General features: G+C 43.4%; 1 protein-coding gene across 1 annotated transcript in view; it reads right to left on the bottom strand.

The window, feature by feature from the left end:
- GAP43 (growth associated protein 43) overlaps positions 1-14,677 on the bottom strand; it is a 145,444-nt gene that overhangs the window by 81,702 nt on the left and 49,065 nt on the right. Inside the window, exon 2 of the mRNA XM_069760566.1 lies at positions 376-919. Coding sequence (XP_069616667.1) covers positions 376-919 — 544 coding nt within the window. The remainder of the gene's footprint in view (positions 1-375; positions 920-14,677) is intronic.

The following is a 14,677-nucleotide window of genomic DNA, read 5'->3' as shown; positions in this document are numbered from 1 at the left end:
TGAACAAGGATATGTTCCAATTTTTTTTTAAAGGGTTGTACAATTAATTTGATCTCAATTGATTAATCCTAACGAGACCCAAATTGCAGATTCCTGGGAGTTTTACAAGGAATAATTGGTGAGATTTAGGTCTGACAAATGGGAACTTGGGAAACATGTCTGAGCCCTGTCAGCCAATCAGCAGCTGTTATAAAGATCATGTGATACAATCTGTGAGGCCCGCCTCTGAGGAGTCATGGAGGATCCACATCAGAGCTTCTGACTGGCTGAGAGGCCCTGTGTGGTTTTCCATGTTAATCTGCAGAACCAATAAGTAACTTTTTAATACAATAGATATAAAAGAGTTCCATCTGCTCAGCCTCCGCTGCTCCTTACCTCCTTTCTTGTTGTCATCTTGACTGCTGTCCGCTGTGTCTTGTTTGGCTTGCTCTTTTGCCGGGGAAGCTTCTGGGCTGGCAGCAGGCACATCGGCTTGTTTGGACTCATCCTTTGCTTGGTTGGCGTCTTGACCCGAGGAGTTCTCACTTGTGCCCTTTACTTCTGACTCTGTTTTCTTGACTTCATTAGAAGGTTTTTCTGTATTTTTGGCCTCTTCCTCTGAAGCCGCCTCTTGCTTTTTACCTTCTGAAGAACTATCTACTTTTTTCTTATTATCTTCAGACAAGGGTCCATCACTGGTGGGTTCCTCTGTCTTTGTGGTCTCATTTCCTGTCTTGTTGGTGTCCTCCTTGGCATCTTCTTTATGGTTCTCCACGGGTTCTCCGCTGTTCTCATCTCCTTTGTTATCTCCCTTGAGTTTTTTCCGGATTATATGTCCGCGGAAGCTGGCCTGGATTTTGGTCGCTGCTTTATGAGCTTTGTCCTCTGGCTTGTTTGCATCTTGTTCGATTTTTTGGTCGCCCTCCTCATTTTTTTCCACCTTTGGGGGGGAAAGACAGAAGAACATTTGAGAAATCTTCCTTATAACAAACACATCTCGCTTCAGTTATAAGTGTAATTTTCTTTTTTAAAAAAACAAATATTAAAGAAGTTTCATATTTTGGAGCCTCTGGGAATTTTTTTGGTCTATTAAATTAAAATTGATGACTTCTTGCTACAAAGTGGAATGAATTATTCATGAGTTCCCCGAGCTTCACATCATCGCAGTCTCGGGTGGTTTACTAAACGTCATGATGTTTTCTATGTAGCAGTTACAAAAAAATAATTATGTATGGGCTGAAAGAGACGTAAAAATATCAAAAAGAACACAGAGGGAATTCCGGAAACTCGACTCTTTAGGGAGAGCAGAGGTGGCAGATGAACTAGGACTTTGCTATCTACATTGGCACGTATGTCCCTTTCCAACCAGAAGACATTGCCACAATGACATGAGAGTGGAGCTACTGAGCACGTGCGACCACCAGCTATTTACTGCAGCTGCATCCCCCTCCTCCTCCTCCCGTCCTCTCCTTTCCTCTGTCTTCACTTCCTACGACACAGAGATTTTATTGGAAAAAAAATATGAATTCAAGGCTTCCATTTCGATCTCTGCCATCTTGTATATTTATGGCACATCTAAGGTGCTGTCCAGTTCTTATCTACTCAATGGGCATCTCTGAACCCCCGCCATTCATGGCGAGTTGGCCACTGGTAATCAATAGGTTGGCACTTTCTTGGCACATTTGAGAATAACCCTTTACATAAGTAGAAAAGCATGCTCCCTTTCTTCTAGAAAGAGCGCCACACCTGTTCAGGTCTGGTATTACAGCTACAATCAATTGAAGCGAATCTGTTTTTTGGAAGAAAGCAGCCATGTTTTTTTTCTAATCTTGTACAATTCCTTTAAGCCCTTTTTTTTTTTTCTAACAAGAAAAAAACGGAAGAATTTAGACGTGCACATATTTCAGGCAGAAACCACAGGGACCGGGCCGTAGACTTCCCATATATTGTGCATCCTGCAAAATCCTCTCCACTAACAACCGTGAAAGGCCGAAGAAAGGAAGCGTCGGACACGTTACAAAGAGGAGCTGTTCAAGAGGTAATTACTAAGTCTCTGTACGACGGCGACACAGAAGAAATTGTATTGTACCTGCCGCGCCGGAGCCGAGAAACCCAACAATAGCGGCTCGTTATGTAATTGTAACACAACCGGCACAGCTCAATACGATCAATGCACCCCCCATGGGGGGACACAAAGCTGCCTGCAGAGGTCTGACTGCCCCGGACCGCCCGCATCCAAAGCATCTACCTGCTGTCATGGAGATGCCGAGCTGCTTCAGACACTCAAGCTTTCGAGATAGCGATGAATTTAAGCTTCGGCACAACGGAAATATTATTTCTCAAAAATGAAAACATTTATAATGTAAAATTTGGGATATTTAAAGGGAACCTGTCAGGCGATCCAGCAATAGCATGAATCGCAGCTTGGCGGCACGGACGCTCTGAAAACTCGAAAGATCCGTCCGGCGTCTGCCAGCGCTGCAGCAAATGATTGACAGGTCATTCTCGATAGAGAGAGACCCCTCAATTGCTTGCAGCAATGCTGGTAAGAGCCAGACGGGGGCGATGCCGGGCCAGTCCGGTCTCCGTCTATAGTCCCTGCCTGATGAGCGTTTCACAGAGAAACACATCTGCAATCCAGGATCTGGATCACGCTGTCCGCAGTTTGGGCAGCATGAATCATTTTTCAGGTTCCCTTTAAGCACTGCTCTGAAGGATGCCTCCAAAAACAGCCAGAAATGCTGCGAAATGTGCACTTCTGGCAGTGGATTTGCAAAACCCCATCCTTTCTGCAACTACGATCTGGCAAAATCTGGACTGTTGCAAAGTATCACTCCACCTACATGTGCAACGAGCCGTGCGCTTTATGGCAGCTGCAATGAATGGGAGTCAAGGGGCAGAACAGTGCCCATAGGTTAATACAGTCACCATTAAGTAATGATTACAGCTCCTCCTCCAGAGACCAGGGAGCCTCAGAGGAGCTGTATACAGAGCATTATATGGGGATATAGTGTATATTGTTAGTATTGTCTTATCTCGACCAACCCGACCTTTATCTACTGCTAATGAGATGATTCTGCTCATCATGTCCAAGTCTACACGGCAAAGCTGACAAATAAGCAGGGCCACTATAAAGGAAGTACGAGGGGTTCTATTGTTAGGGGCCCAGAAATAAATGCAAAAAAGGGCCCAATTTTCTACCACCACAATTTGGGCCATACGTTTTCACTTTGATGAAAGGCAAAGGTCCCATCATGGGGTCGGGTGTGTGTTCTTTCCAAATCAATCAATGAATAGCACAAAACAATAACAAAGTGATGATGAAAGTGACACCATGAAAAGTACATAAAAATCCAAGATTAAAGTGCCAAGTGCTTAATTAGCCTGTGGGCTCAGTCTGCTCACACAGGTCATGTATCTTACTATTTTTCAGCCTTTCTTATGCTTTCATCTTGTATGCTAGTATGCCATATAGCTGAACCCTTTCATTAGTGTACCTAATTAAGCACTTGGCACTTTAATCTTGGATTTTTGTGTACTCACCTTCATTTACCTGCAGCCACTATTTAATGGCACATAATTAGCACATTGGTGCAAAGTATGCCATAGAACTAATATGTGTTCACTTGTTTATTTATTAAGCACTCGACACTTTAATCCTGGATATGTTTGTATATATCTTTATCCACTTGGATAATCAATACACCTTTTGCAGGATATCTTTAGGTTTATGGTACATAGCAAGCACACTGGTGCATATATATATACATTTTTATGGCTGGCACATTGTGTATAAATTTATTATAGTTCTGCTGAAATGTATTCTAATGGGATATATATCGTACAACATATAGAGTGAGAAATTTAAATAGGAGGCGTAGTAATTAATATATTGGGACCTTTTTAAAGTAGTTTATTTATAGATACTCATAAATTCATTGGAATGTTAACCCATTATCTACCAATGTCCTTTTTCTTGTGACGCCTAATCTTTAGCTTCTAGCAACTAAGATTTTATAATTTTTATAATTAGGTCCAATTTTTTGTGTTGTGCTTGTAAAATGAATGTTTTCAAAATAGGAAATCATGTCATGTCATTTTTAAATGAATATTGGGACGCCCCTTTTCTGAAAAATCTGTACTTGTAAAAATTTTAATTTGGCAAGTAATGGGTTAAGTTAGCAATTTGATGTAATTTGCTACAAATCATTTAAATTATTAATACCTATGAGTATAGGTACCCATACTGGTAACTTTACCGTCGCCTCTCTGACCCATTGTTTTCATTTGATACATGCATTGTGTTTGCATTTTTTTGTGTCTGTACTCCTTTTATATACAGTGATTTTATGTGTTATGTAATTTGTGGTTGAGATAAAATTTATATAGATTTTTCATACCTTTTTGGTGTTTACTTCCATTATAGGTTATATTGATATTTGGAAGTGCCAATTATCTAGACCTAGTATATCTTTTGACCCCTAAAGAAGTGGTTTGTAAAGTTTCAGAACGTTCCACACTGGACACAATTATTGAAACAAAAAAGGAACTTTACAGATTATAAATCCAGCCCCGATGGTGACGTTCCCCGCACACTGCTGTCCCCGCGCTGTAACACCACGCGGATGATCCACACTGACGAGCGATCCTGCTAATTGCAATCAAGCTCCGGCTAAGAATAGAAAAATGGCCTCACACTGGCTGAGGGACATCGGGGAAGAGATCAGTCCAGCAGCACATGGAGGGGCCATATAGACCACCCACATCTAGAGGCTGTGCCACCACTCTACGGCATTCCCATCACAAGTAAGTATATATATCTACTATATAAAGCTGAATGTGTGTGTATGTATGTGTATGTCCGGGATTGGCATCTGCACCGTCGCAGCTACAGCCACAAAGTTTTGCACAGTCACACGTCTGGACCCCGAGAGCGTCATAGGCTATGTTGTGAGGCGAAATTTTGACCCCGCGCTTTCCAATTCACCAAACAATTTTGCCACTATCTACATAATCGGGAAAAAGTGAAAAGAAAAGGGTTGGAGGCAAATTGACAGCTACCAGATGTGAACAAGGGGGACTTAAAGAGTGAGAGCGATGGCGCCAAAGAGTATATAGCATACAGTTGCTAAGGTGGGGCCCCGACATGGGATACTCACCACACACGGGGATATGAACACACACACAAAATGCGCCACACACTACCACGTGCTTGAACACATATACCACCCTCAGCACACATTTCACCACACATACACCAACCTCGCCACATAAAAGTCGAAACACAAAAGTCGCCGCTCAAAACTCGCCACGCGCAAAACTCGCCACATGCAAAACTAGGCTCACGCAAAACTCGCCTCATGGAAAACTCGCCACACGCAAAAACTAGGCTCACGCAAAACTTGCCACACGTGCAAAACTCACCTTATAGAAAACTCGCCACACGTGCAAAACTCACCTCATGGAAAACTCGCCACATGCAAAACTTGAACACGCGGAAAAATTGCCACATGCACAAAAGTTGCAACACATGCAAAAGTTGCCTCACACAAAACTTGCACATACTCAAAACGCACCACATGTAAAACTCGCCATGCACAAAACTTGCTGCACACAACTTGCTACACTAACCTGTCACATGCAACTCGACACACAAAAAGTTGCTATACGCATGTCGCCACACAAAACTCATCTCACAAAAGTCGCTACATGCATGTCGCCACACGCAACTCAACACACACAACTTGACACATGAAACTCGCCCTAAAACACACACAAGTCTGGTATTATCCTTCAAAAATAAAAATCTGATTAATAAGCAGACAAACTACAAGAGCAACAAATGTACCATATAGGAAATCCGGCAGCTGTCAGTCACATGACCTGTCTATTAAGTGTATGTGTGAGCTAATATATACTGCCGGGAGGAGGGCTTCCTGTTGGCTGGGGATTTATCAGGCTGCCAATAGCAACCAATCACAGCTCAGCTTCTATTTTGCTACAGTTAATTAATCTGAGCTCTGATTGGTTAATATAGGCAACAAAGGACATTCTCAGTATAACAAAGCTTGTGTGAGGTAATAGCATGTCGTTAGGGTGTGTTGGTGGAAAGGCTGATGTCAGTCACATTACCTCTTTGTGAGAGGATATAGAAACTGCCAATTACAGACTATTTTACCACAATAATGCCTCATAAGAAAAGGAATTCCATGGCACAAATGTCAGCTGACGCGAAAAGAAAAGCTGGATTACGGGCCAATGAAAAATGTGAAGACAACAAGGCTGACACACATGAGAACAGCAGCTGCTTCCTCAAGAGCCAATGAACTTTCTGAGCAGAGGGAAGTGAAGCTTACAGACAAGAGAACAAGAGCTGCATCTTCAAGGGCCAATGAACTTTCTGAGGAGAGGGAAGCGAGGCTTGCAGACATGAAAACAAGAGCTGCTTCCTCAAGGGCCAATGAACTTTCTGAGGAGAGGGAAGCGAGGCTTGTAGACATGAAAACAAGAGCTGCTTCCTCAAGGGCCAATGAACTTTCTGAGGAGAGGGAAGCGAGGCTTGCAGACATGAAAACAAGAGCTGCTTCCTCAAGGGCCAATGAACTTTCTGAGAGGAAAGCAAGGCTTGCAGACATGAAAACAAGAGCTGCTTCCTCAAGGGCCAATGAACTTTCTGAGGCGAGGGAAGCGAGGCTTGCAGACATGAAAACAAGAGCTGCTTCCTCAAGGGCCAATGAACTTTCTGAGTAGAGGGAAGCGAGGCTTGCAGACATGAAAACAAGAGCTGCTTCCTCAAGAGCCCATGAACTTTCTGAGGAGAGGGAAGCGAGGCTTGCAGACATGAAAACAAGAGCTGCTTCCTCAAGGGCCAATGAACTTTCTGAGAGGAAAGCAAGGCTTGCAGACATGAAAACAAGAGCTGCTTCCTCAAGGGCCAATGAACTTTCTGAGGCGAGGGAAGCGAGGCTTGCAGACATGAAAACAAGAGCTGCTTCCTCAAGGGCCAATGAACTTTCTGAGTAGAGGGAAGCGAGGCTTGCAGACATGAAAACAAGAGCTGCTTCCTCAAGAGCCCATGAACTTTCTGAGGAGAGGGAAGCGAGGCTTGCAGACATGAAAACAAGAGCTGCTTCCTCAAGGGCCAATGAACTTTCTGAGGAGAGGGAAGCGAGGCTTGCAGACATGAAAACAAGAGCTGCTTCCTCAAGGGCCAATGAACTTTCTGATGAGAGGGAAGCGAGGCTTGCAGACATGAAAACAAGAGCTGCTTCCTCAAGGGCCAATGAACTTTCTGAGCAGAGGGAAGTGAGGCTTGCAGACAAGAGAACAAGAACTGCTTCCTCAATGAACTTTCTGAGGAGAGGGAAGCGAGGCTTGCAGATAAGAGAAGAGCTACTTCCTCAAGGGCCAATGAGTCATCTCAGCAGAGAGAAGGACGACTTGCCACTAAGAGAATTGCTATTTCTTCCACCAGGGCACAGGAAATGGTTGAAGATTTTAAACATGCTGCCTTTTGTTACCAGTCAGACATAAACTATCAGCATAATCCTAAAGTTCAGAAAGGAAAAATGGATGTGGTCTGCATGTACTGCAGTGCCCTGAAATGGAAAGATGAACCGCCAGGTTTATGATGTGCAAATGGCAAGATAAAACTTCCACCTCTCCTGTCACCACCAGATCCCCTAAAGTCTCTGATGACAGGTAGCAGTACAATATCAAGGCATTTCTTGGACAACATCCGGAAGTACAACTCCTGCTTCCAAATGACATCATTTGGTGCAACAAAAAAAATGTTTGCAACAGGATTTATGCCGACATTTAAAGTTCAAGGACAGGTTTACCACTCAATTGGCTCAACCACTGGACAGATCACCTTCCCAAGCAACTTTTGTTGCATTGTGACTTCCATTGAGGAGCTGAAAGCAAAGTTTTTTCCAAACATTCAACTCCACTTAAAAAATTCTGGCTGGCTGTGTGAAAGGGCTATTCTAGCTCCCAAAAATGACAGCGTCAACAAGATCAATCTTCAAATTCTAAATCTCCTTCCAGGTGTGTGCACAACCTACAAGTCAGTGGATACAGTAATAGAACCTGCTCAAGCATTATTTTATCCAACTGAGTTCCTCAATTCCTTGGAGCCACAAGGACTTCCTCCTCACAACCTCTTTCTAAAACCTGGTGCACCTATTCTGATATTGAGAAATTTGGATCCACCAAAGCTGTGTAATGGAACAAGACTCTTGATTATGAACCTGTTTCCAAATATAATTGAGGCAACCATTTTGACAGGATGTGCCACAGGAGAAGATGTTTTCATTCCAACAATTCCTCTCATTCCATCTGATTTGCCTTTTGATTTTAAACGCCTCCAGTTTCCTGTTCGACTGGCATTTGCTATGTCCATTAACAAGGCTCAGGGACAGTACTTGAAAGTAGTTGGAATCGATTTACAATCTCCATGCTTTTCTCATGGTCATCTTTATGTGGCCTGTTCAAGAGTTGGAACAGCAAAAAATCTGTTCGTCTTTGCACCTGAAGGAAAAACTAAGAATGTCGTTTATCAAAGGGCTCTCGAATCAGTAGTAGAAGATTACTTCACATTACTTGGCCAATTTAGTTAAATCTGTGTGGAATATCTCTGGTGTTGAAATACGAGTATATGTTGTGAAAGTTTTTGCCTTTTTAATAATTACATTTCTATCTATTTGTTTTGTGGCTTTTGCATGCAGAATAAATTTTTGTGAACACATGCTATTTTGCTAACACCAGTGTTTTAACCCGGGCGAAGCCGGATAGTACAGCTAGTACTAAATAACAATGTACATGTCATAGATATACATACCAAAGTAACCACAGACCAGTCCATGATCAGATGCTGCATTCAGAGACCCCAGACCAGAGTCCCCATATAAAAAATACACCGGGCCTCATAAATAAACACAGATGCTACACCAGACCCCCTAACCAAGTACAGACCCCAGACCAGACCCCCTAAACCAAGTACATACCCCAGACCAGACCCCTAACCAAATACAGGCACCAGACATGACACACAAAACAAATACAGACCCCAGACCAGACCCAGAAAACAAATACAGACTCTAAAGGAGACCCCTAACCAAATACAGACACCAGACCAGACCCAGAAAACAAATGCAGACCCCCAGGCCATACCTGCAAAACAAATACAGACTCTAGACCAGACCCAGAAAACAAATGCAGACCCCCAGGCCATACCAGCAAAACAAATACAGACTCTAGACCAGACCCAGAAAACAAATACAGACTCTAAACCAGACCCCTTACAAAATACAGACCCCAGACCAGACCCAGAAAACAAATACAGACTCTAAAGGAGACCCCCTAACAAAATATAGACCCCAGACTAGACCCACAAAACAAATACAGACCCTAGACCAGACCCCCTAACCAAATACATATCCCAGACCAGACCCACAAAACAAATACAGACCCCAGATCCCCTAACCAAACGCACATCCAAGACTAGACCCACAAAACAAATACAGACCCCAGACCAGACCCCGTAACCAAGTACCGACCCCGGACCAGACTCACAAAACAAATACAGACCCCAGACCAGACCCGAAAGACAAATACAGACCCCAGACCAGACCCCCTAACCAAATACACATCCCAGACAAGACCCACAAAACAAATACAGACTCTAAACCAGACCCACAAAACAAATACAGACCCCAGACCAGACCCCCTAAGCAAATACAGACCCCAGACCAGACCCACACAACAAATACAGACCTCAGACCAGACCAAGAAAACAAATGCAGACACCAGACAAGACCCTCTAACCCTCTAAGCAAATACAGACCCCAGACCTGCAAATCAAATACAGACACCAGACCCCCTAAGCAAATCTAGACCCCAGACCAGACCCACTATGTAAAAAAAATAAACCAGACCAGACCCACTATATAAATAAAAAATAAATACACACATATATACAGAATAGCCGAACTGTAGCCCCGTACCCCCCTGATCCCGTCCATAAAGCTGTCTGCAGCTCTGGGGGTCTCGTCTCCCGGTAACCTGGCAGCCGGTGCTGGAGATGTCGCCTCTCCGCCGCTGGTCGCCTCCATAAATCCGAGGCTTTCGGAATATCAGCCATGATGTGGTTAATGCATGCCGGAGCCCATACAGGCAGGTCGGGGGGATTCACTCGGGGGATGCGCACACGGAGCTGTCAGAGAAATCCATTCAGGAATTTTTCACAAGGATTTCAGATCTGACACACAAAGGTTTTTGAAGCGGTTTCTCCACGTGTTATTATTATTATTATTTTTTTTTGCAGCCTTTTGACTTAACAGTTTCAAAACGTAACAGGGAAAAAAAACCTGTATGAACAGTGACGTGGATTTCCATAATTGAAGCCAAAAGATAGAGTTTTCCAAAAGAAGATCAAACAGATTTAGATTTTGATGCAGATCCGCTTCAAAGTCCACAAAAAAAAGAAAAAAAATCTGCGTGAAACTAGAACAAACGGATTTACTACTAGTTTTGTGGCATAAAAAAAAGTTACAAATTTCGCAGCTTTATGCTTCTCTGGACACTTTATAACAGTGACCCAAAAAGTATTCACCATTTGTGCGCAAAAAAAGGCAACTGAAACTCTGATTAACAAACATTAAAACTTTGCCCGCGTCACATTGTTGCCTCATTTCTTTCCCACGCCTTTTTTACAGTTAAATACGCAGCACAATGAGATTTCTGAAATCTCGCGCACATGGTGCCTTTTTTTCGTTTGCAGATTTGAAGCCGTTTCCAATCTGCAGCGTCACTTCTCTCAGCGTTGTTTGCTCATTCATTACACAAGGAATGGGAACAGAATGGGGGGTCAATAAACAAGGAAGGGGTCCAGGATTGGGGGCATTATATCACAATGGGGGTCATTATACCAGGAAGGGGCCCAAAATGGGGGTCATTATACCAGGAAGGGCCGCAGAATTGGGGTCATTATACAAAGAAGGGGCCCAGAATGGGGGTCATTATACAAGGAAGGGGCCCAAAATGGGGATCATTGTACAAGGAAGGGCCGCAGAATGGAGGTCATTATACAAAGAAGGGGCCCAGAATGGGGATCATTGTACAAAGAAGGGGCCCAAAATGGGCGTCATTATACCAGGAAGGGCCGCAGAATGGGGTCATTATACAAAGAAGGGGCCCAAAATGGGGATCATTGTACAAGGAAGGGGCCCAAAATGGGGATCATTGTACAAGGAAGGGCCGCAGAATGGGGGTCATTATACAAGGAAGGGGCCCAAAATGGGGATCATTGTACAAGGAAGGGCCGCAGAATGGGGGTCATTATACAAGGAAGGGGCCCAAAATGGGGATCATTGTACAAGGAAGGGCCGCAGAATGGGGGTCATTATACAAGGAAGGGGCCCAAAACGGGGATCATTGTACAAGGAAGGGCCGCAGAATGGGGGTCAATATACAAGGAAGGGGCCCAAAAAGGGGATCATTGTACAAGGAAGGGCCGCAGAATGGGGGTCATTATACAAGGAAGGGGCCCAAAACGGGGATCATTGTACAAGGAAGGGCCGCAGAATGGGGGTCAATATACAAGGAAGGGGTCCAGGATTGGGGGCATTATATCACAATTGGGGGTCATTATACAAAGAAGGGGCCCAAAATGCGGATCATTATACCAGGAAGGGCTCCAGAATGGGGGTCATTATACCAGGAAGGGGCGAAGAATGGGGGTCATTATACCAGGAAGGGCCGCAGAATGGGGGTCATTATACAAAGAAGGGGCCCAAAATGGGGATCATTGTACAAGGAAGGGGCCCAGGATGGGGGTCAATATACAAGGAAGTGCCCCAGAATGGGGGTCATTATACAAGGAAGGGGTCAAGGAAGGAGGTCATTATATCACGAGGGTGCATGGGATAAGGGTTATACCAGAACGGGGTCCAGGATGGAGATTATTATATGAGAAAAGGGCCCAGAATGGGGGTCTTTATACCAGGAACGGGACCATAATGGAGGTCATGATACCAGGAATGGGCCCAGAACGGCGGTTATTATGCCAGAATGGGGTCCAGGACGGAGATTATTATACCAGAAAGGGGCTCAGAATGTGTGTTTTTGTACCAGAATTGGGGATATTATACCAGGAAGGGCTCCAGAATGGGGGTCTTTATACCAGGAACGGGACCATAATGGAGGTCATGATACCAGGAATGGGCCCAGAACGGCGGTTATTATGCCAGAATGGGGTCCAGGACGGAGATTATTATACCAGAAAGGGGCTCAGAATGTGTGTTTTTATACCAGAATTGGGGATATTATACCAGGAAGTGGCCCAAGATGGGGGTCATTGTACAAGGAAGGGGCACAGAATGGGGGGGTCATTATACCAGAATGGGGTCCAGGATGGGGGACATTATTACAGGCAGGTACCATGATGGGGACACTATTACACTTATGTATTTGTACTATTTAGAGCGCTACAAGGGTCCTTACATCTGACCAACATGCAGGTGGGAGCCCAGGTTTTTTTAATATGAAAAATCGGCTATACCTAAAAAATCCCCCGCCTTTGCTTCTTCCTTTCCTTTTCAGATTTAGTCATTTATTATTGTTTTATTATTTCGGCTTCCATTATTCAGATTAATCAATGCACTAAAAACAACAAAAAAACTGTTTCCAAACCTGCACAGTTGACATTTTTGCAACCACAAATGTTGATGGGTGGAAACAACCCAAAATAAATCTACACCCGGAAGAACGCACCAACATTTCTACCATCAATCATAATATTTTCCTACAACCCTAATTTTTATTTCTTCTTAAAGGGGTTGTCCAGTTTTATGTATAAACGTACGGCAAATAGTATTATAATAAAAATAAATGGAATAATACCGCCGCTATTTGCACCGCACGGCTCACTCACAGGAGATGAGATCAGTCTCACTACGATATTAACGTATTGTCGCTCTGCAGACGACTTCTTTCGAAATAATTGTTCAATTAAAATCTGTACAGCTTTCTCATAAACAGTATCTGCATTTAGTTATTTTTTTTACCATGATCTCTGCTTGCCTTCATGAATGGGGATATAGGTGAGAACATTTCCGCTCCTTAGAATGTTCACATGATACAATGTATCAGTCTAGACCAGTTCATTGACACTGAACCCCCGATAAGAGGACATTTGCGGCTGCCTCCTCTGCCTCCCGCCAAGCACCACTGAGTAGGATGAAAACACTTTTCCATCCCAGCTTTTTTGCCTTTTTTTGGGAGCCCTTTATCCAATTCCATTGAACGCCAGAATCCGGACAATCGTCAGCGAGCAAATCACATCCCCGCCACTCCGGTCCTGGGCTCCCGCCAAGAGCTCTGAGGTGCACGGATACATTGTAACCATCCTGTCCCCTGTACAATGAATTGTGAATACCAGCTTTTCCATTCACTGACAGCAAGCAAAGATACTGAAAATGATGAGAAAGGGAAAGAAAGTAGATTACAAAGTGTAAGAACTTAACAAACTCTTTAAAAAGTTTTTCCCCAAACTTAATAATGAGTTAATAAAGATTATCAATGTGTGATCGGTGGGATGAAGCCTGCGGCCCACCACTCCTACCAATCGCCTTTCAGTACAATTAATGGCCGCAGCACCAGTGACGGACAATGGATGCAATCAGTGAAGCTGCACAGGGGCCCAGGAGGTCAGGGGCCATTCTTACCACCAAAGCAGGTGGCATTGCGCATTACCATGAGCTACTGATTGTAAAGGGCCCATATACTGTTCTTACACAAGGGCCCCTTATTCTGTGCCCCCCACAATGTACGGCGCTGTGCCCTGCAGTCAGCTGATCAGAGGGGGTGTCTATATACGATAGACCATCAGTATTAAAGTCTTGGACAATCCCTTTAACTCCAGATCTTGTTTTGCACTTTGCAGGATTTAGACATCTGGAGACTCCATTTCCTTCTGGTTCTATCATTATCTCCGCGCTGTTGGCCGGTTTGGAGCGATGTGATCCGATTCTCTGCCGTCCAGGCCTCTTCATGTTACATTCTACTTAGGATATTAGATACAAGAATTCCAGGGAATGATCCGTCTCTGTTATTATTAAATGTGCAGGTCCTGTGACGTGCGAGCGAGCGTCCCACCGGAGACCGGCCGCTAAATCACCGTCCTCCGGTCTCCCCGCACATCTGTTACTTCCACGCAGCTGCCAGGAGAAGAACTTGGCAGGTTCAGATCCCATTATATTATATTCTGCTATGCTACATTATGTCGTGATATGTTATATAGTAATACATTATGTTATATTATATACAACCTATTACATTATATTACTAGATTGTTCTACATTCCAATATTACATTAGGCTATATTATGCTATTTTCTTGTAATTTTATGTTGTATTAGATTATATACTGTGTTATATATTTAATATTATTTTACATTATGTTCTATTAGATTTTATTATATATTGTGATGTTATATTGTATTGTTACATGATATTAAATGAAATTAGATACTACATTATATTACGTAGTCATATGGTTAAATGTTATGATATATATATATATATATACCGTATATATATATATATATACAGTTGTGCTCATTACTTTACATACATATTTATTGTCAAACTCCTGTGTATTTACTGTATGTAGAACAGTACTCTATGCTGCCAGCTTC

Source organism: Ranitomeya imitator, chromosome 3 (assembly GCF_032444005.1).
Source record: "Ranitomeya imitator isolate aRanImi1 chromosome 3, aRanImi1.pri, whole genome shotgun sequence".
In the NCBI taxonomy this organism is placed as follows: Eukaryota; Metazoa; Chordata; class Amphibia; order Anura; family Dendrobatidae; genus Ranitomeya; species Ranitomeya imitator.
The sequence above is the reverse complement of the archived record's forward strand: the minus strand, read 5'-3'. Positions and strand labels throughout refer to the sequence as shown.